The sequence below is a fragment of the Bos grunniens genome, chromosome 13 (assembly GCF_055505025.1).
Source record: "Bos grunniens cultivar Pamir isolate PY7600 chromosome 13, Bosgru_T2T1.0, whole genome shotgun sequence".
In the NCBI taxonomy this organism is placed as follows: domain Eukaryota; kingdom Metazoa; phylum Chordata; class Mammalia; order Artiodactyla; family Bovidae; genus Bos; species Bos grunniens.
In genome coordinates this window covers 18,439,727-18,460,676 of record NC_141177.1, presented here as the reverse complement: position 1 = coordinate 18,460,676, position 20,950 = coordinate 18,439,727, and the positions used below count along the sequence as shown (strand labels likewise).

General features: G+C 43.3%; 1 protein-coding gene and 1 long non-coding RNA gene across 11 annotated transcripts in view; one reads left to right on the top strand and one right to left on the bottom strand.

Moving 5' to 3' along the window:
- CNBD2 (cyclic nucleotide binding domain containing 2) overlaps window positions 1–20,950 on the top strand; it is a 62,140-nt gene that overhangs the window by 28,790 nt on the left and 12,400 nt on the right. For 5 of the 10 annotated variants that reach the window (XR_015139087.1, XM_086332114.1, XM_086332112.1 and 2 more), the window contains 6 exons: window positions 4,539–4,695; window positions 5,216–5,367; window positions 7,205–7,343; window positions 12,637–12,751; window positions 18,453–18,630; window positions 19,448–19,568. Coding sequence is in view for 4 of the 10 variants with exons in the window: in XM_086332114.1 (XP_086188240.1) it covers window positions 4,539–4,695; window positions 5,216–5,367; window positions 7,205–7,343; window positions 12,637–12,751; window positions 18,453–18,630; window positions 19,448–19,568 (862 nt within the window). In the remaining 6 variants the exon portion in view is untranslated. Of the gene's footprint in view, window positions 1–4,538; window positions 4,696–5,215; window positions 5,368–7,204; window positions 7,344–12,636; window positions 12,752–18,452; window positions 18,631–19,433; window positions 19,569–20,541; window positions 20,793–20,950 lie in introns of all 10 variants that reach the window. The other 5 variants (XR_015139090.1, XR_015139092.1, XR_015139089.1 and 2 more) reach the window with 3 other exon arrangements.
- Window positions 8,009–19,451, bottom strand: LOC147360315 (uncharacterized). The gene is made up of 3 exons (XR_015139093.1): window positions 18,693–19,451; window positions 18,357–18,461; window positions 8,009–12,842 (listed from the first exon to the last, which is right to left on the bottom strand). It is a non-coding gene; the product is annotated as an uncharacterized LOC147360315 (long non-coding RNA).

Below are 20,950 nucleotides of genomic sequence, written 5' to 3'. Positions count from 1 at the left end.
AAAAGAAGCACAGGCCCAGAAGCTCTGGAATTTAATGTCCCATCTGCCCTGGTGTGACCTCAGGCAAGCCACTTAACCTTTCTGAGCCTACAATTCCCATGGGGGAAATGAAGACAATAATATGAAATCTCCAGGTTTTTTGTGAACATCAGGAGGTCATGATTATTAAAGTTCTCTGCTGGTTGCTTGTTATTTCTGAGACTGGGGGTTAGCAGATCAAATAGGATTCTTCCACTAGAAAGTGACAGAAAATCCAGCCTAGGGAAATGTGTTGATGGCTCATATATCTGAAAAGTCCTGGGATAGTCCTCCAGCTTCAGGCTCAGCTGGATCCAGGGGCTTAGTGTCACCAGTGACCCACAGGCTGTGTCTGTCTCTCTCCATCTCTTGGCACTTCATTTGCATAAGCAGCTTATGCAAATACAAATGCAAAGGAAGGTCTCTGGCTGAGACTCCCACTTCATGTAGCCAGCCCCTACGACAGCCACAGCTCCAGGCTTCCATCTGTCCACGTTCAGTCCATTGGACAAAGGAGTTACCTCTTCCCAGTTAAGTCAGAGCCTTGGGATTAGTTTTTTTTGAACCAGATTGACCTCACTTGAATCACCAATTGGTCAGTGATGTTCTGATTGCCTGAGAGTCAAGAAAAGGTGTTTCCCCTAAAGTAAAATCAGGGCTGGACTTCCCTGGTGGTTGAGTGGTTAGGAATCTGCCTGCTAATGCAGTGCACAGTCTCTGTTCTGTGTGGGATCCCTGGTCCAGGAAGATCCCACAGGCCGTGGAACAATTAAGCCCGTACGCCACAACTGAGCCAGTGCTCCAGAGAAGCACACAAGAATGAGAATGCTCCACAAAAAGAGAAGCCACTGCAAGGAGAAGTCCAGGCACTGACACAAAGACCTAGCACAGCCAAAAAGAAATTAAACCAAGAAAACAAAAAACCAGCGGGTGGAAAACGGTGACCAGATGCTGGACAGCAAAAAAAAAAAAAAAAAAAAGAGAAACAGATATCTGCTATAAGAGAGATCTTTCTTCACCCCGCAAATGTTGGATGAGCTGGATGATCTCTGAGGGTCTACCCTGGAATAAAGGCTGGCCTGTGTTCTCTTATCCCCAGAGTCTTCTTTCCCGGCTGAATATGCCTGCCTTCTCCAATCTAGTCACTGTTATCTGGGCTGTCTCCTCTTTCCTCTGTTGATGAAGCCTGTGGTTTGTACATTGTCGCCTCTGCTGGAGCTTACTGCTGTTTCTCTGAATGTGCAGGCTTCCAGCTCTCTCTGCCTTTGGACATGGTGGTCCCTCTGCCTAGGAGTCTCTTCCATCTCTCTGTCGCCCTGGATGACTCCACTCACTATCCTGGAGGCCTCTCTGGTCTTCCTAAATTGGGTTAAGTGCCCTTTCTCTGTGCTTCTGAATTAGCCTCTCCTAAAGTAATTTTTTTTTTTGGCCGTGCCTTGCAGCTTGCAGGATCTTGGTTCCTTGACCACGGACTGAACCCAGGCAGTGAAAGTGTAAAGTCCTAACCGCTGAACCACCAGGGAATTCTCATTTTAAAGCATTTTAAAATCTTATTTACTTCCTGTACTTAACTGTAATTTTGAGAACAAGATTTGTGTCCTTAATCACTATGCCTGGTAGACACCACTGGTATTTGTCTAACTTATTGAATGGATGAATAAATATTAAAAGAGGTGTGGTCTGAACTTGCATTTGAAATATAGAAACTATCCTCCTCTGAGCTTAAGAACTCTTAGTTTGCTTTGAACCTGGCTACCTCTGCTCTAAAAGTTCTTAGTTGGGTAGTGAGCTATTCAGTTCAGTTCAGTTCAGTTCAGTCGCTCAGTCGTGTCCGACTCTTTGCGACCCCATGAATCGCAGCACGCCAGGCCTCCCTGTTCATCACCAACTCCTGCAGTTCACTCAGATTCACGTCCATTGAGTCAGTGATGCCATCCAGCCATCTCATTCTCTGTTGTCCCCTTCTCCTCCTGCCCCCAATCCCTCCCAGCATCAGAGTCTTTTCCAGTGAGTCAGCTCTTCGCATGAGGTGGCCAAAGTACTGGAGTTCCAGCTTTAGCATCATTCCTTCCAAAGAAATCCCAGGGCTGATCTCCTTCAGAATGGACTGGTTGGATCTCCTTGCAGTCCAAGGGACTCTCAAGAGTCTTCTCCAACACCACAGTTCAAAAGCATCAATTCTTCGGCGCTCAGTTTTCTTCACAGTCCAACTCTCACATCCATACATGACCACAGGAAAAACCATAGCCTTGACTAGACGGAACTTTGTTGCCAAAGTAATGTCTCTGCTTTTGAATATGCTATCTAGGTTGGTCATAACTTTTCTTCCAAGGAGTAAGCGTCTTTTAATTTCATGGCTGCAGTCACCATCTGCAGTGATTTTGGAGCCCCTCAAAATAAAGTCTGACACTGTTTCCACTGTTTCCCCATCTATTTCCCATGAAGTGATGGGACCAGATGCCATGATCTTCGTTTTCTGAATGTTGAGTTTTAAGCCAGCTTTTTCACTCTCCTCTTTCACCTTCATCAAGAGGCTTTTTAGTTCCTCTTCACTTTCTGCCATCAGGGTGGTGTCATCTGAATGTTATTGATATTTCTCCTGGCAATCTTGATTCCAGCTTGTGCTTCTTCCAGCCCAGTGTTTCTCATGATGTACTCTGCATATAAGTTAAATAAGCAGGGTGACAATATACAGCCTTGACGTACTCCTTTTCCTATTTGGAACCAGTCTGTTGTTCCATGTCCAGTTCTAACTGTTGCTTCCTGACCTGCATACAGATTTCTCAAGAGGCAGGTCAGGTGGTCTGGTATTCCCATCTCTTTCAGAATTTTCCACAGTTTATTGTGATCCACACAGTCAAAGGCTTTGGCATAGTCAATAAAGCAGAAATAGATGTTTTTCTGGAACCCTCTTGTTTTTTTGATGATCCAGCAAATGTTGGCAATTTGGTCTCTGGTTTCTCTGCCTTTTCTAAAATCAGCTTGAACATCGGGAAGTTCACGGTTCACGTATTGCTGAAGCCTGGCTTGGAGAATTTTGAGCATTACTTTACTAGTGTGTGAGATGAGTGCAATTGTGCAGTAGTTTGAGCATTCTTTGGCATTGCCTTTCTTTGGGATTGGAATGAAAACTGACCTTTTCCAGTCCTGTGGCCACTGCTGAGTTTTCCAAATTTGCTGGCATATTGAGTGAGCACTTTCACAGCATCATCTTTCAGGATTTGAAATAGCTCAACTGGAATTCCATCACTTCCACTAGCTTTGTTCGTAGTGATGCTTTCTAAGGCCCACTTGACTTCACATTCTAGGATATCTGGCTCTAGGTGAGTGATCACACCATCATGATTATCTGGGTTGTGAAGATCTTTTTTGTACAGTTCTTCTGTGTATTCTTGCCACCTCTTCTTAATATCTTCTGCTTCTGTTAGGTCCATACCATTTCTGTCCTTTATCAAGCCCATCTTTGCATGAAATGTTCCCTTGGTTTCTCTGATTTTCTTGAAGAAATCTCTGGTCTTTCCCATTCTGTTGTTTTCCTCTATTTCTTTCATTTATCGCTGAGGAAGGCTTTCTTATCTCTTCTTGCTATTCTTTGGAACTCTGCATTCAGATGCTTATATCTTTCCTTTTCTCCTTTGCTTTTCGCTTCTCTTCTTTTCACAGCTATTTGTAAGGCCTCCCCAGACAGCCATTTTGCTTCTTTGCATTTCTTTTCCATGGGGATGGTCTTGATCCCTGTCTCCTGTACAATGTCATGAACCTCCGTCCATAGTGAGCTGTTAGGGATCATAATAAATGATCCATCTCTTTATCCATCTCTTTCTATATATGCTCATCTCCATTTTACAGACAGGAGAAACTGAGGCTCAGAGAGGGGATATGAGTTACCTGCTATCACACAGCTAAGGGCAGAACCAGGATTTGGATCCTAGTTTGACTCTAAGGCCAGTGCTCTTAATCATTTAGCTACTCATCCATTGCTTCCAGCAGTTGTTCATTCATTTATTCAATGACCATTCATTGAGCATTTACTTCGATGCCTAAGCAGACTGACAAAGCCTGTATTCTCCTGAAGCTTCCGTCTAATGGAGGTGGGAACTGGACACATGTTAGTGAAGAGGTCAAGCTTGATGGAGCTGGGGCTGGGCAGTTCTGAGGTCCCTCTAGCCCCATCTATGTTTTCAGGTGTGCGTGCGTGCTCAGTCGCTTCAGTCATGTCCAACTCTTTGCGACCCTATGGACTGCAGCCCGCCAGGCTCCTCTGTCCTTGGAATTCTCCAGGCAAGAATACTGGCATGGGTTGCTGTGTCCTCTTCCAGGGGATCTTCCTGACCCAGGGATCGAACCCGAGTCTCTTAGGTCTCCTGCACTGGCAGGTGGGTTCTTTATCACTAGTGCCACCTGGGAAGCCCGTCTGTGCCTTCACACTCCAGAACAAAGAGCAGACCATCTAGACCTCCTCCTGGCAGGGACCAGACTCTGTGTTGCTACGGGACCAACCGGCCATGGTCTTTCCCCAGGTTTGGTCGCAGGCGTGTGATCGTCAAGAAGGGCCAGAGGGGCAACAGCTTTTATTTTATTTACCTGGGCACGGTGGCTGTGACGGAGGACGAGGATGGCAGCAGTGCCTTCCTGGATCCCCACCCAACGTTGCTGCAAAAGGGCAGCTGTTTCGGGGTGAGCATGGGGGAAGGGTCTGCCCTCCTGGGGAGGGGTTGGGGGTGACAGGACTCCTGCTGGAACCCCCAGGCCAGGCCCAGTCCTAACTTCTACTTTGTGCGAGTCCCTGCCGTGTTGTGGGTCACCACGCCCTCACCTGTCAAGTGCCGATTGAGTTGGGCCTGGTCATGTCCAAGTCCGACCACTTCATGTGTGATGTTTTAAGGAGTATGTTCCCTCTGTAACCCCCAGAGATGCAATGAGCCCTCAGTGAGGCCTCTCCAGCTTCCTTTCCCTGCCTTGGTCAAGCCTGGTTGCCTCTTTTTCCACAGGCAGCATATGGCAGTGGGTGGTGGGGGAGCAGGGGGTCGATCCACAGCAGCAGGGAGTGAGCAGGGGCACAGGATGGGCCAGGGAAGCCGCATTCTGGGGAGGAGAGATTTCTAGGGGGAGATGGAAGCGGGGAAGAGGTGATCAAGGCTGCGGACTGAAAGCTCGGAGTGCCTCTCATTTGCCTGTGCTCCTGTCCATTCAACAGGAAATGGGCTCTCTCAGCTCCACAGTGAGAAGGGCCACTGTGGTTTGTATGGAAGAAACGGAGTTCTTGGTTGTCGACCGAGAGGATTTCCTGGCGAATAAGCTGGACCAAGAAGTTAAAAAGGACGCTCAGCTTCGGTTTGAATTTTTTAGGTAACTCCACCAGCCAGCATCTTCCTCCTGTGTTTCTTAGGTACCTTTGTCCTCGGCCCAGTGGGGAACACTGGGTACCATTCTCTCTTCCTGAAATGCTCTTTGGGACCTCCCACCCAACTTCAACTTTTCTGTCTAGCAAACTCCTACTGTATCTTCAGGCCACAGCTCAAATTTCCCTTTCTTAATGGGATGGTAACATGCTTTGCACACTTGTTGGGAGATGGGGTGCTCAGTCCTTTGCACCACCCACTTTTTCTCATGTAAACTTTCAATCCCACGGTGTTGTTTCTCATTCTCCCCAGTTCATAGTGAAGGAAGCAAAGCTCAGGATGGTGATGTGTCCAGAATGTCTGACTTAGAAGTCCCCAGGCTTCACTGCCCCGCCTCCCTCACTAAGGCCACCTCCTTGCACCCCAGAATAGAGTGGGTACCTCTATCACACCCTGTGTTTCCTTAAAGCCCCATCCAAACTATAATTCTTGCGCCATCAGACAGTAAGCAAGCAACTCGGTGGCAAGGACGGACCTCTGCCTTCTTCACCATCGTCTTCTCTCTGTTGTCATAGCCAGGTGCTTATCCAATTATCTTTAGTTCCTCGCCTTGAGGAAAAGAGTGAAAATCAATTGCAGCATCCATGCTGGCACCAAGAATACAGGTGGTAGGGATGCAGGGGCAGAGAGAAGTGTGGTGGGCAGAGGGCTCTGGCCTCTGCGGGCTGGAGCTAAGAGAGGCACCCCCATGAAGGGGCTGCAGCCCTTCAAGGGCGGACTCAGTCCTGAAGGGAGGGGCAGTTCATATTTTCATACAGTGGAAGAAAAATAGGGCCATGTTCTGATCGCAGCTCTTAGGTTTATCTGCCACAGGACTCTCGATAGGTCACTTCACTTCCCTGGGCTTTCGTCTCCTGCCTTGGAAAGTAGGAATCAGGATTCCTCTCTCCGAGGTCATTGTAAGAATCCAGTGCCATGTTCATGGGAAGTGTGTGGCCCAGTCTTGGCCCAGGAGGAGCTCCTTCTCTGGTGGCCCCGCTTTCCTCCTTGTCTCCAGACCCTTCTCCTCCTTGGACACTGTGCCAACCCTGTTCCCCTTTGATGCCCCGATGGAGCTCATTGCCCCCACCCCCAGCTTGAGGCTTGAGTCACATGAGTTCTGAGATCATAATTTGGAGCTGAGAAAAGATCTGTGATGCTTAATAGCAGCCCAGTGGGGCCACCTATGAGGGAAGGCAAGCCCGTGATTTATGGTATACTAGGTTTGAGGTCAAAGAAGGGGTGGTCATCGTGGGGTGGGCCTTCCACCTTAGGGCACCAAGAAGTCACAAGAAGAGGGTCCTGACCTCCGCCATCCCCTGGCCCAGGGCTGAGGACTGGCAGTCAGTAGACTGGAGGAGGGAGACGGGTTGGAATGAGCTGCCCAAACCAGAGGCAGGGCCTGGACTGCTGGGCTGGGAAAGAGGACAGCTGAAGCGAGGAACTCTTGGGTATTCCTTGGAATGGGAGCAGTTTAGTGGTAGCCAGGTGAGTGGGGGATTCAGCTGGAAGAAGCTTCTGGAGAGAGGATTGAAAGAGAAGCAAAGCCCCAAAAGCTCAGGTGCCTCTGAGGTGCAGTGAGGGGAGCAGTTGGAGGGCAGGGCCTTGAGAAGAAGAGGGCAGGAGAGCAAAGGACAAGTGCCAGGAGGCCGCTGCAGGCGGGGCTCACGAGCAGGATGGGTACGAAGTCGTCCACCTCAGGCCTTTGCCAGAGCAGGAGCACACACTCCCTTTCCGGGAATCTCCAAGTGCTAGGCCTCTGCCGTGACAGACAGTGAGGAAGTCTCACAGGCTTTTCCCCTCAGGAAGATGGACCTGTTTCACTCCTGGTCCGATGAGACGCTCTGGAAGCTCGTAGTCCTGGGGAAGGTAGAGAAGTTCTCCTACGGGCAGCTGATCTCAAAGGACTTTATAGAATCGTCCTCCATCATGTTTGTCTGTGAGGTGAGAGGTCTGGGGTGGGGGTGGTGAAGCTAAGGAGAGCATGGCTAATCTGACATCCTGTGGCCAGGTGACCGGGTGGAGCCCTGGTTTGTAATACGTCCTTTTTTTTTTTTTTTTTTTTGCCCTGGACCATTTTTTAAAAGTCTATATTGAATTTGTTACAATATTGTTTCTTTTCTTTTTTAATGTTTTGTTCTTTTGGCCATGAGGCATGTGGGATCTTTGTTCCCTGAGCAGGGATTGAGCCCCTCCCCCTGCATTGGAAGGTGAGTTCCCAACCACTAGACCACCAGGGAAGTCCCAACACATCCTTTTCTGAGCACCCACATCCTAGTTGCTTGGAAAATTCCTTGGACAAAGGACCCTGATGGCTTCAGTCCATGGGGTCGCAAAGAGTCACAACTGAGTGATTAAGCACATACAGCAAAGGACGCTTTGGCCTCCCACCCTCAGAGGGTTTCTGTGATCGTTAAAATACAGAGCTGTTCCATTAGAAAGAAGGCGAGTGTTGGGTTGTCTTTCCTTGAGCTCATCTATGTGTTTATTTACAGATACATATTTAAATTATGCATTTGGCAATTAAATTTTAAGGATTCCAGATCACTTTTAAAAATTATAATCTTAAAATTGTAAAAGTGATAATGACCATATTATAAAACTTTCCAGGAAGAAGAGAAAATGAGCTCATCCCCTCAGAATAGATTTTCAAAAGTGATATTTCTTAGAATCACCGTTTTTTTGACCCTCAGAGCAAATTGCTTTCCAGAAGGAGGGCTCCACTTTCTCTAGCTCCCAGAAACATACAGCTTTGCCAGTGCCACCAACCTCTGCCAGTCACTCTTTCAAAGGTTTTTTTAATTTAATAGGTGACAGTTACTACCTCTTTGAGGATTTAACTTATATATATTCTTTTAGATTATTAGTGAGATTAATCCTGTTTACTATATAAATTTTGTCTTTTGCAATTATTTAATAGGTACGGTTACTACCTCTTTGAGAATTTAATTTACATAGTTTTTCTGATTACTAATGAGATTAATCCTATTTGTTTACTATCTAAATTTTGTATTTTGCGAATTGTTTTATGTCCTTTGCCAACTTCTCTGTTGGTTGATAATGAAAAGAAAATTTAAAATTTATTGTGTGTTTACTGTGTAAACAAAGGATGTTGCTATTGTCATCATTCCTATTTTATAGACACTAAAGGGACAGTGTTAAGTGGCTTGTTCAAGTTCACGCGGTTGATCAGGGGCAGAGGCAGGGTTGAACCCAGGTCTGTCTGACCCCAAGGCTCCTTTTCCCGGAAGCTGGGGCTTGGGATTGACTTGAGTCCACCTTTCTGTCAACTGTTGACTCTGCTCAAACCCCTGCGTAGCTCGTTATCACCACCAACATCCTCATCATCAAAACCACCACTTTTGGGGGAGGGGCTCTTCACTCTTGTGCTAGGAGTTCTACTAGCATCATTAATCTTGTTTTGGTTTGCTTTGGAATAGGTAGTACTTCACATGGTTCAAAATTCAAAAGACTCACAAGACTGATGTCTCCCTTTCCCCTCTCTTCCCCAGACAATCCCTCCTCACAGATCACCCCTGGCACCAGTTTCTTGTCTCTGTTCTGCATACGTTGTCTGTGTACACAGGCAAATGCATGTGGGTGGTTTTTCCTTTTTTTCATAAGTCATATCACCATATACAGACTCTCTGCACTTTGCTGTTTCATTTATAAGTGTTTCTGTAGGTTGTTCCATATCAGTACCTAAAGAACTTACTCATTCTCTCTTAACATTGTGTAGTATTTTACTGTATGGTTGTATTTTCATTTATCTAATCAGTTCCCTAATTGAGGGACATTTAGGTTATCTCAACAGTTGCTGTTTCAAACAGTGCTTTGATGAATAGCCATGTACCAAGTACCATTCCACCATAAATCTTCACCAGAGCTCTACCAGGAAGGTTTTATTATTCCAGGTTTACAGCTGAGGAAGCTGAGGCAAAGATGCCTTAGGAAAGGCCACCCAGCTAGTAAGTGGCAGAGCCAGCACTCTACCCCTGGGCTTTTAGTGTCTCCTGTATACCTGTGCTTTACATGTTAAACCAACACAAACGTTTGGCAAGTTTTTGCCAAGGTCATGACACATTGGTTCAGGCGCTGGAGGGATACAAAGGTGGAAAAGGCTGGTTCTGTCTCCTTATGTATATTTTCCACTAGATTCTGTGTGTAGACAAAGTTGTCAGTGCCAGTTACCAAGCAATTAGTGCAAACTTGGTGAATAGGAAACTCTTTAAAGGCCAAAGGCTCTCAGGAGGGCTTCCTGGAGAAGGTGAGGTGGGGGCTGAGTCTTGAAATATAGGGCCCTTGGACAGAAGCAGGGTCAAGATTGGTTGTGTGCTGGAGCTGGCTCCTCCTGGCCGGTGAGAGCTGATTGTTAAGTTCTCAGGAATTTATTTATTTAATTACAATTAAATATATTATATTGAAAACAAGGCTATTAATACTGAAAAACGTAACATTCCCAGGCGTTACTGCATTTTACTATTATCTGTGTGCTTGAGGTTACTTTTCCTGTCGTATCCGTGTGGTGGAAATCTAAACCACTGTGCACATCTCTTCTCAACTCCGTGTTCAGTGACTTCCCACTGGTAGCTGAAAGTCAGCCATAGTGGAAGTATGTATGCAAGGAAGATAGGCAGACACTCTTAAGTCAGGTCTTGATTTATGACTTTGCTGACTGTCTTAAGAAAGCTATACAGAAAATACTTATAATGCAGATTAAATTCCACAGTGGGCTGGGTCTCTAGCTGTTACATTGTAAAGAGAACAAAATTAAGGAAATGTTTTTCCAGTATTTAAGAAAGACTCATCATAGATTCATCATGATGAAGAGGTGAAGTTCTGATATGCATAGTGTCATTTAGTCTCAAAGTCACGTCCAACTCTTTTGCGACCCTCTGGACTGTAGCCCACCAGGCTCCTCTGTCCATGGGACAGGCAAGGATACTGGAGTGGGTTGCCATTTCCTTCTCCAGGGCATATTCCCGACCCAGGGATCACACCTACATCTCTTACATCTCCTGCATTGGCAGGCGGGTTCTTAACTACTAGCGCACCTGGGAAGGCCAACCTAAGTAATTCACTATTCCTTCTCTTCCCTGATTTCTGCTTCCTCTTTCCTAAAATTCTGGGGTGATCGCCTCCAAAGCCAGGAAGGCCATGTGTCCCCCCAGTTAACTCTAAGCTCTTTTGATACTATATAGCCAGGAAAGATGAGGGAGATGAGTGGCGAGGGGTATAAATTCAAGACTTACTTTAATCAGCATGATAATGACATCCTGACTAACAGAAAGTTCTTACTCTGGTTGAGCCTTCATTTCTTCATCTGTAAAATGAGACTGTGTACTTACTTCACAGTCTGTGAGGATGAGGTTAGTTTAGCACAGGCTCACACCACTCAGTCATCATCTATCCAGTGGTTCTCGAAGTGTTGCTGGACCAGCAGCATCAGCATTGCCTGGGAACTCACTAAAAAATTCAGATTCTTAGGCCATCGCAAGAGCTAGTAAACCCAAAACTCTGGGAGGAGAGAGCTCAGTACTCTGTCTTCTGACAACACTGACCTCTGCTTCCAAGTGATTCTGATGTGCACTGAAGCTGGAGGGCGCCTGATCTAGGGGAAGAGGTTTTAAATTTTGGTATGCATAAAGAACTCCTAGCGTGCTTCTTAAAAAGGCAGAGTCCTGCCTCATCCCAGAGACTCTGCTTCATTAACTCTGGAAATCTGCCTCTAAATAAGCGTCACAGCTGATTTCTGATGCTTGAATTTCATTCTGAGAAAAATAATATAGATGTCACAGAGTGACAGCAGGTAGAGGGCTCCTTGAGTAGCAGATGAGTTGACTAGTCCCTTACAGTGCTCTGTTAAAACCCAACTTACGGGACTTCCCTGGTGCTCCAGTGGTTAGGAATCTGCCTTCCAACATAGGGGACGTGGGTTTGACCCCTAGTTGGGGAACTAAGATCCCACCACAACTACTGAGTGCACACGCTCTGGAGCCCTGGAGCCACAACTAGAAAAGCCTGAGTAGGCAAAGAAGCAAAACCCCTGATCTAATTGTTAACGTGAAGATTCTGTAATACATGAAAATTCTGATTTCTGGCTGCTTCTGAATATTCAGAAGATCAGGCAACACCAGGGTGTATTCTGGTGTGGCCCTTCTGGCTGGAGTTGAAGAGCACCCGCCGCGTCTAAAGGGACTGCTCTTTTTCCTCATTTTTATTTCCCACCTGGCCAGCTGTTTAAAAAGTTGTCCCCACTCCGATAGTTTACTCTTAATGCCACTAGAGGGAGAAATCGGCCTTGGGTGGCTGGGCGTCCTTGGGGCCTGGGCAAAGTTGGAGAGCATGATTTCTGCTAGCATTGCAAACATAATTAATGTCCGTAATCAACTCATTTTGAACAGTTTATCATTTGGGAACACATGGTGAAATTGTTTTCTCCACAGATTCAGATGCGATTAAACACCCATTAGAGTCTTTCCAGAGAGAAAACTGCTCATGTGTATTTTTCTAGTACCTGCAGTTCCTGGTGGATAAATGTTTGTTGAATGAATGTTGAATAAAGCTCCTAACACAATGCCTGGAATATAATAAGGGCTTATTAAAATGTTTGATCTCTTGAACAGTAATCTATCTTGAACAGTAATCCTAATGTGTCTCTTAGAGTTCCTACTAAAAAAGATTAAGATTGGGAATTCCCTGACTTTCTAGTGGTTAGGACTCCATGCTTACATTGACAAGGGCCTGGGTTCAATTCCTAATTGGGGAACTAAAAGCCCACAAGCTGTGTGATGTGGCCAAATTTTTTTTAAAAAATTAAGGTCTAATAAATATATGAAATGCATATGAAAAATGACATATCTTATCTCTTGGATTAGGAAAGATTAAAAGGGCTGTGAAAACCAAGTTGTCAGTGTACTATACAGATGTATTACAATGGGTTCTGTTATGCACTATTGGGGAGAGTGTAAACTTATCTAACGTATCTAGAGGGTTGTTTGACAATATATATCAAAATTTTAAACGTATAACATCCTTAATGGTGATTTTTTTTTTTTTTAGTTCTCGTGCTGTTTAGCTATTTGAATTTTTAAATTGTGAGTAGATAGCATTTTCATTTTTAAAAAGGACCTCAAACCACTTGAGAAGCAAGTAAAACAAAAGAGAGCTTATCTTCAAAGCCTGTCCTGCTTGGAGCTGGGGTTGACCCCTCTGCTTGTGTCCCTTACGTGTCCAGGGCATTTGTGAAGTCCTGAGGTTGATAGACCTTGAGAGCTCGCCCTTCTACCATAAGTGGATCTGGGAGCACCTGCAGCTCATAGACGATGGACCTCCAAACATCCACCTCAAGGGTAAGCCGATGTCCACATCCTGCAGCCAGCAGGGGGCGCTTGATCCTGCAGCTTCCTGGTGCCTGGTCCACGGCATCTTAGAAACCTAGAGCTAGAAAAGCATGGCAGGATAGACAACCTTCTACCAGCTATGGAAACCAGGTCCACACGGCCTCCAGGTGAGGCCTCTGCTGACCCCTGCAGCCCCTTTCAGCCTTTCCCCTCCGCCTCAGGTTCTTCTAGGGAGAGGGGTGGAGAAAAGATAGCCTGGAGCTAGCCAGAGCTGTGTGTGAGTTCCGCTGATTAGCAGGGTGACTTTGGTGAGTACTCAGGCCTCGGCCTGGTGTCTTGGAGTCTGTCCCTGTGTGTTGTGGTTAAGAGCATAAGCCTAGGGGCCAAACTGTTTGAATCCAGGGTCCTTCTCTTACTCTTTGTGAACACTGGGCAAGGGATTCTGTGTGCCTGCACACTGATGCCCTCAGAGTCTGTAAGGCAGACTCTGGTCTCTACCATGTAGGCTTGTTATAAAGTTAAGCAAATGAATATATAACACTCTTAGAACACTAGCTAGATGTGTTAGTACATAGTTGATGTTCACTGTCGTTATCACAGAGGTTACTGCTGAATGAGGGGAAATCTTGTATGCACAGTGCCTAGGAGGTACTCAGTAAATTTCAGTTCTCTTCTCATGTCAGTTCTTTTTCTCTCTTTTCCATTGCTAATCCACCAGAGAAAAAGCTACATCTCACACTTTTTTCCCCAGTTTTTTTTTTTTTTTTAACTATGGTAAAATACACATAACATAAAGTTTACTATCTTTATTTTTAAGCACACTGTTCAGCAGTATTAAGTACATTCTTTTTCTCCCCTGGCTTCTTTTGGATTATTTTATGTGATTCCATTTCATTTTCTTTGTTGGCTTATTAGCTCTGTCATGTTATTTTAGTGGTTGCTTTGTAGTTTGTTGCGTATACCTTTAACTCATCACAGGCTGCCTTCAAGTGATATTATGCCATTTCACGTATAGAATCAGAACCGTGCAACAGTATACTTGTGTCTCTCCCCTCTCAGATGTGCTATGGTCATGCATTCTACCTTCAGATATGTTAAAAACCTTACAACACATGGTTATTATTTTTGCTTTAAATAATTATATTTTAAACATACTTAAATACTAAGAACAAAACTATTTTGTCTTTATGTGGTACCATTCCTGATTTTTTTCATACCTTTGTATAGATCAGACTTCCATACTACCGTTTCTTTCTGCCCAAAGTGCTTCCTTTAACATTTCTTTCAGCTTTTCTATGTTTAAGAATGATTTTGCATTAATTTTATAAAGAAATTTTTTGTTGGGTACAGAATTCAGGATTTACAGGTTTTTTTTTTTTTGCTCAATATTTTAAAGACTTGCCTTAAAGTCTGTCTTCTGGCTCACATTGTCTTCAGTAAGAAGTCTGCCAACATTCTTATCTTTGTATAATTTCTTTGCATAACTTTTTATATCCTTTATACATAATATGCCTTTTTGTTGAGGCTGTTATTTTTCCTTCCAGTTTATCAAAATACAACTAACATGTAACACTATGTAAGTTTAAGGTAAACAGAAAGATGGTTTGACTTACAAATCATCATGAATGATTACCACAGTAAATTTAGTGAACATTAATCATTTCACATAGATACAAAATAAAAGAAGAAGAAAAAGATTTTCTTGTGGTAAGAACTCTTAGGATTTACTCTTGTCAGTTTTCTTATAACATATAGTGATGTTAGTTATATTAATCGTGTGCATTGCACCTCTGTTACTTAGCATTTTTCTTATAACTGGATGTTTGTATCTTTGACCACCTTCAGCCAGTTCCTTCTCCCCCTTACACTCCACCTTTGGTAACCACAAATCTGATCTCTTTTTCTACAAGTTCGTTTGTTTGTTTATTTTTGAAGTAAAACTGACCCATAACAGTATGTTAGTTCCTGGTGTACAATGTAGCAATTCAATGTAAGTGGTAAAATCATCACCACTACCCTGCCCTGGTTAGTTTAAATTTTTTCTTTTTATCAGTTTTAAGCAATTTGATTACACTGTGCCTTGGAAAAATTTTCATCATGTTTCTGTGCTTGGGGCTCATTTAATTTTTGGATCTTTGGGTTTATATTTTTCGTCAGATTTGGAATCTTTAACCATTATTTTTAAAATGCTCTTTTTTTCTATCTTTCTCTTCCACTTTGAAGACTCAAATCATATGTATATTGGGCTGCTTGAAGTTGTTTTACTGATACTCTAATAATATTTTGCTGTTGTCTTTTTTCCTCTGTCATTTTAAATAATTTTTATTGCTGTGTGTTTGACTTTAACAGTCTTTCTTCTGCATTGTTTAATCTGCACTGTTTAATCTGCTAGTAATCCTATCCAGTACATTTTTTCATTTCAGACCTTGCAGTTTTCACATCTAGAAGTTTGATTTGGGTATTTTAAAAACTAATTTCTATTTTTCTGTTTAATGTACACAAAATTTCCTCTTTGGAACACAATGATAGCAACTATTTTAATGTTTTTACGTATTAATTCTGTCATCTGTATCGTTTCTGAGTCAGTTTCAATTCTTTGCTTTTTTCTCTTTATATGGTTCATATTTTCCTACTTCTTTGCATGTTTGGTAAATTTTCACAGAATGCCAGAAACTGAATTTTGGGTGCTGCATATTTTAAAATTCCTGTAAATCTTTCTGAGGTTTGTTCTGGGATGCGGGTAAGTTATTTGGAAATATTTTGATCTTTTAAAAACTAGCACTTAGGCTTTGGTAGGTAAGATCAGAGCAGTTAATCTAGAGCTAGTTTTGTCCCATTTACGAGACAAAACCGTTTTTACTTGTGGGGCTTTCTAATCTAGCTTTTGGGAATAGGAACTGTTTCTGGTCTTTTGAGAACTCTGATGATTTATCCCTCTAAACATTTTGGGTGTTTCTTTCCCCAGCCTTGGGTATTACTACTATTACTACTATGCAGTATCTATTACTGCAGAACAAATTATCCCAAACTTAATGACTTAAAACAATACTTATTATTTCTCAGATCTTGTAGGTCAGAATTTTGAGCATAGCTTAGCCAAGTGCCTCGGCTCAAGTTCTCTTGTGAGGTTGCAGCTGTCTTTCAGGGGCTGTGTTCTCATGTGAAGACTCAGTTAAGAGGGACCCACTTCCAAGGTCATTTAATGGCTGTTTGCAAACTTTACTTAGTCCCTCATCTTGTGAGTATCTCTGCAGGGCTATTTTTCTGACATGGCAGCTTGCTTCCCCTGGAGAGAGAGAGAGAACAGAGTATACCCAAGGGCGAAAGCCACAATCTTTAAAACCTCGTCTCAAAAGTGACATCCTGTCACTCCTGCTGTATTCTGTCTGTTAGAATCAAGTCCAGCCCACAATTAATGGGAGGACAGTACACACCTGTGTGGCCATTAGGAGGTGGGGATCACTGAGAGCCATCTTAGTGGTTGCATTCCGCTGGTGGTTTCCTGACATTATATGTGAGTTGCTGAGTGCTCAGCTGAGACTGAAGGAGACCCTTGGAAGATCTTCAGACCTCTCTCTTGAGCAGCTCTCTCCTCTCCGGAACTGTACTCTGTGGACTCCAGCTGCCTTGTCTTCTCTGGCACTCTCGCTTCTGTCATGTTAATTTGGAGAGATGGCTGGACTCCTCCTGGGTTTCCCTTCGTTGCACCATTGTCCAGAAAGCCTCCAGGTGGTCAGGTGGGGCAATAGAAGAACTCATCCCATTTGTTTTCTATCTTGCAGGGATAATGATTCTTCATGGCCTGATGCCCAATGTCTTGAAAACCATTTTTTTTCTGTGTATTTAGCCCAGTATTTTCGGAGAAGGCAATGGCACACCACTCCAGTACTCTTGCCTGGAAAATCCCATGGACGGAGGAGCCTGGTGCGCTGCAGTCCATGGGGTCGCTGAGGGTCAGACACGACTGAGCGACTTCACTTTCACTTTTCACTTTCATGCATTGGAGAAGGAAATGGCAACCCACTCCAGTGTTGTTGCCTGGAGAATCCCAGGGACGGGGGAGCCTAGTGGGCTGCAGTCTATGAGGTCACACAGAGTCGGATACAACTGAAGTGACTTAGCAGCAGCAGGCCAGTATTTTATTAGTTTCTGGTGAGAGAGTAGATCTAGTGGATCTAGTCCCTTTTACTCTGGTTGGAAGCAAACATCTAGATCTGTGGTTCTTAATAGCTGAGTTTTATTCTCTTGTTTGGACATACTACAATTAAGCCAATTATATTTTACAAATACTTTGGGTTATTTTCAGTTTTTTGCTATTACCCTACTGTGGTGAATTTCCTGGTGTGTTTATCTTTGCATACTTGTGCACAGAAACATATGGATAAATTCTTAGAATCACTGGATCAAGTAATCGGTCCAGTGTGTACTGGCAATGCATTTAAAATGTTGATAAATATTGCTACAACGTCTTCTAAATAGGTTGTATTTAGGGTTGTTTTTCCAGTACTACTCCTTGTGTAGTTTGGATTTACTTCTACTAACATTAATTTTAATTTTAACAATTAATTCTAACACTGGGGCTCTTTTTTTTTTTTTTGACTTTGCTGCTCAGCCTGAGAGATCTTAGTTCCCTGAGCAGGGACTGAACCCCTACCATGGCAGTGAAAGCCTAACTACTAGGCCGCCAGGCGACTCTCAGGAGATCTGTTTTTTAAAATAATGTCATTAAGGTTCTATTTTCATAAAATAAAAGACACAAATTTAAAGTGTATAGTTCAATGAGTTTTACCAAATTTACATCTGTTGTAACCACCACATATAACTTGGTTCTATAACCAAGTTATAGAACATTTCTAGCACCCCTAAAAGTTCCCTTGTGCCCCTTCCCAGTCCATCTCTATCCTTCACCCCTGGCCCTGGGCAGCTACTTATCTGTCTTCTATCACTGTATGTTCCATTTGTCTTTCCTAAGGCTTCATGTAAATGGAATTATACACACAGTATGTACTTTTTAGCGCCTGGCTCCATTCACTCAGCATAGCATTTCTGAGTGGTATTCTCTTGGAAATCTTCTTAATAATTCTCACAGAGGGCCTGTTGTGGTGCAGGCACTGTGCTAGGCATAGCACATGCTCAGGGTTTTACGGCTGGTCATCCCTTTATCTTTTATTGCTACCCCTACCCCCAGTCCCAGTTGAAAAAACAGATAAATGTGATCTGTTAATGGAAAGACATGAGCTTTGAATTAGAAACACCTGAGTTCAAATTCAAGCTTTGGCCCTTTGTGCTTAGTCACTTTAGCGTCTGAGCCACCAGCGAAGCCCAAGAATACTGCATTGGGTAGCCTATCCATTCTCCAGGGGATCTTCCCGACTCAGAAATTGAACCGGAGTCTCTGGCATTGCAGGCAGATTCTTTACCTGGAAGCCCTTCGGCCCTTTCCTGGGTGTTAAATTCTGCTTCTCATTTTCTCTCTTAAATCAGGCTAATGACATTCATCTGGATGTAATAGTTATAAAGCTCTAGCTCAGGGCCCAGCCCAGAGGGAAAATACACAGAAACCACAATATTTTTCTTTTCTATTTTTCTTAATTCCCCCGTGCATCAGACTTACCATGCAGAAGACTATGATACACCTCCAAACACCACCAGTTTTATCCTCATATATGGAAAGAGTCGTTAATGTGTTTTCTTATACTTTCTCTAACAGATTTATCTCCTGTGGAGAGATTTAAGGAATTCCAGATCAGGTCATATCCTGTACAGGATTTTAGTTTTCTGAAGCTTTTTCATCTCCAGAAAGCCCAGGAGCAAGAAGGATCCAGCTTCAGTAGGAAGATTAAAACCTCAGGAAATACTCTCCCAAAGACCTTTGGCTCAAAAATCAAGTAAGCTTTGCCCTTGACAGATTGGAGGGTTCAGAGTCTGATTGAAAGGGGGTATAACTTACAGGGCAGACTGTCAGGTATGCTGGGAGTGAGCAGAGATAGCAATCACAACTTTCCCCCAAAGATTGGGGTGTCTGTAGAAGGCTGCCTAGGGGGACTTCCCTGCTGGTCCAGTGGTTAAGACTTTGCCTTCCAATACAGGGGGTATGGGTTTGATCCCTGGTTGGGGAGCCAAGATCCCATATGCCTCGTGGCCAGAAAACCAATGTAAAATGGAAGCAATATTGTAACGAATTCAAATTCAAAAAAGACTTAAAAAAGAAGGCAGCGGAGAGAGGTCCTGGGTTTGATATTGGGGTCTACTTTCTCTGCCTCCAGCTCACAGGGCCTCATCAGGCAGTCAGCTGCTTCCTTTCTCAGGGAGCCCATCTGAAGAAGAAGGGGCTGCATACAGTTTTTGGTGGTGACTTTCTGTCTGTGTATCACTCGGCCTTTTTGAATCTGAGCTTTTTCATAAAAGTCTACTCATCTAAGGGAGTCAGTAGATAAGTGCTTTAGAGTCAGTCCAATCGAGATTCGAACCTGGATTGGCCACTTGTTTTATGGATTGGCCAAAAAGTTTGATGAAACCCTCCTCTCCCAAATCTCCTCCCTGTTTAAACCTCTACAATTCCTGACAGTCCGTCTCTCTCAGGGTTTGATTTTCTGTGTTCTCACCACCTGGGAGAAGGGAGGGGTGACCTTAACATGCAGTAGAGCAAGGGCTGATTATCGAGAGCTTCAAGCGAGTTCTCTGTAACAAGCTGTCAAATTCCAGGTCCAGGTGTTCTCATTTGATCAAATGTCCCATGATACAAACCAAGTATGGCGATCTCCCCAAGGAGGCTGCGGTGGGGGCCTACATGAAGATCCACACCGTGGAGCAAGGCGAGATCTTGGTAAGTTGCAGAGAGTCTTGTTCTCAACACACTGTGTAACCTGGTGGGCTGAGGGTGCGAGATAATGAGAGTAAAGGTCTAAAAACATCCTTTTCTGGATTTGGTGATATTAAGGGATATTATTGACTTTTTAAGATGTGGTAATGTATTGTGGTTATGTTTTTTTAAAAGGTCCTTATATTTAAGAGATATATCCAAATATGTATAGATAAAATGGTATGACATCTGGGACTTGCTTTAAAATAATCCAGGAAGAAGGCAAGGGTGTCTCTTCTCACTACTTTTATTCAGTGTTGTTTTGGAAGTCCTAGACAGCGCATTAAGAAAAGGAAATTAAACAAATACAGATCGGGAAGGAAAAAATATAGTTTTCTTTGTTTGCAGGTGACATGATTGTCAATATAGGCAGTTCAAAAGAATTAAAAAATGAAACAAAAATAATAAAATAAAGAACAAATGAGACAAATAAACAAACAAAAGAACAAATACAACCTCCTGAGCTGATAAATGATTATAGCAAGGTCATAGGGTATAAAGTAACAAACAGTTGTAATTTGAAATAAAAAATGTAGTGCCATTTACAATAGCACCAGAAAATGAAATACATAGGTATAAATGTAACAAAATATGTTCAGAAACTATATGCAGAAAACTATATAATGAAAGAATTCAAAGAAGATTTAAATAAATGGAGAAATATTCTATGTTTGTGGGTTGGAAGACTCAGTATCATTAACATGTCAGTTTGTCCCCCCTTGATGTATAGATTCAGTGCAATCCAGATCAAAATCCCAGTTAGTTATTTTGTGGATATTGACAAACTGATGCTAAAATTTATATGGAAAGGTAAATAAATATAAACAAACTGACAAATCTATACAGTGAATTGTTATTTGGCAATAAAAAGAAATTAGCAAACTATGAAAAGACGTGGCAAAGTTAAATGAATATTTCTCTCTTTTTTTGGCTGCAGTTTGTGCCTTGAGAGATCTTAGTTCCCCAACCAGGGATTGACCGTGGCCCCGGCAGTGAAAGTGCCAAATCCTAACCACTGGACCACCAGGGAATTCCCTTAGAATACTTCTAAGGGAAGGAAATCAATATGAAAAGATGCAACTAGAATGTAGCCGCTGCTCACCGCAGCTAGGGAAAGCCCGCACAGCACAGAGGAACTCCACTAGGACTACCCAGCCCAGCCAAAAATAAATAAAATTAACAAAATCTGTAAGTACAAATGGATATAATGCATACATATGAATAAATTAATAAACGAGGAGAGAACACATCTCACATGCAGAAGAATTCCAAATAATCTGTGCAGATACGCTGCCCTCACTGCTCCTTAGGCGTGGACGGCACATAGTGACTCCCTTCCGAAGAGT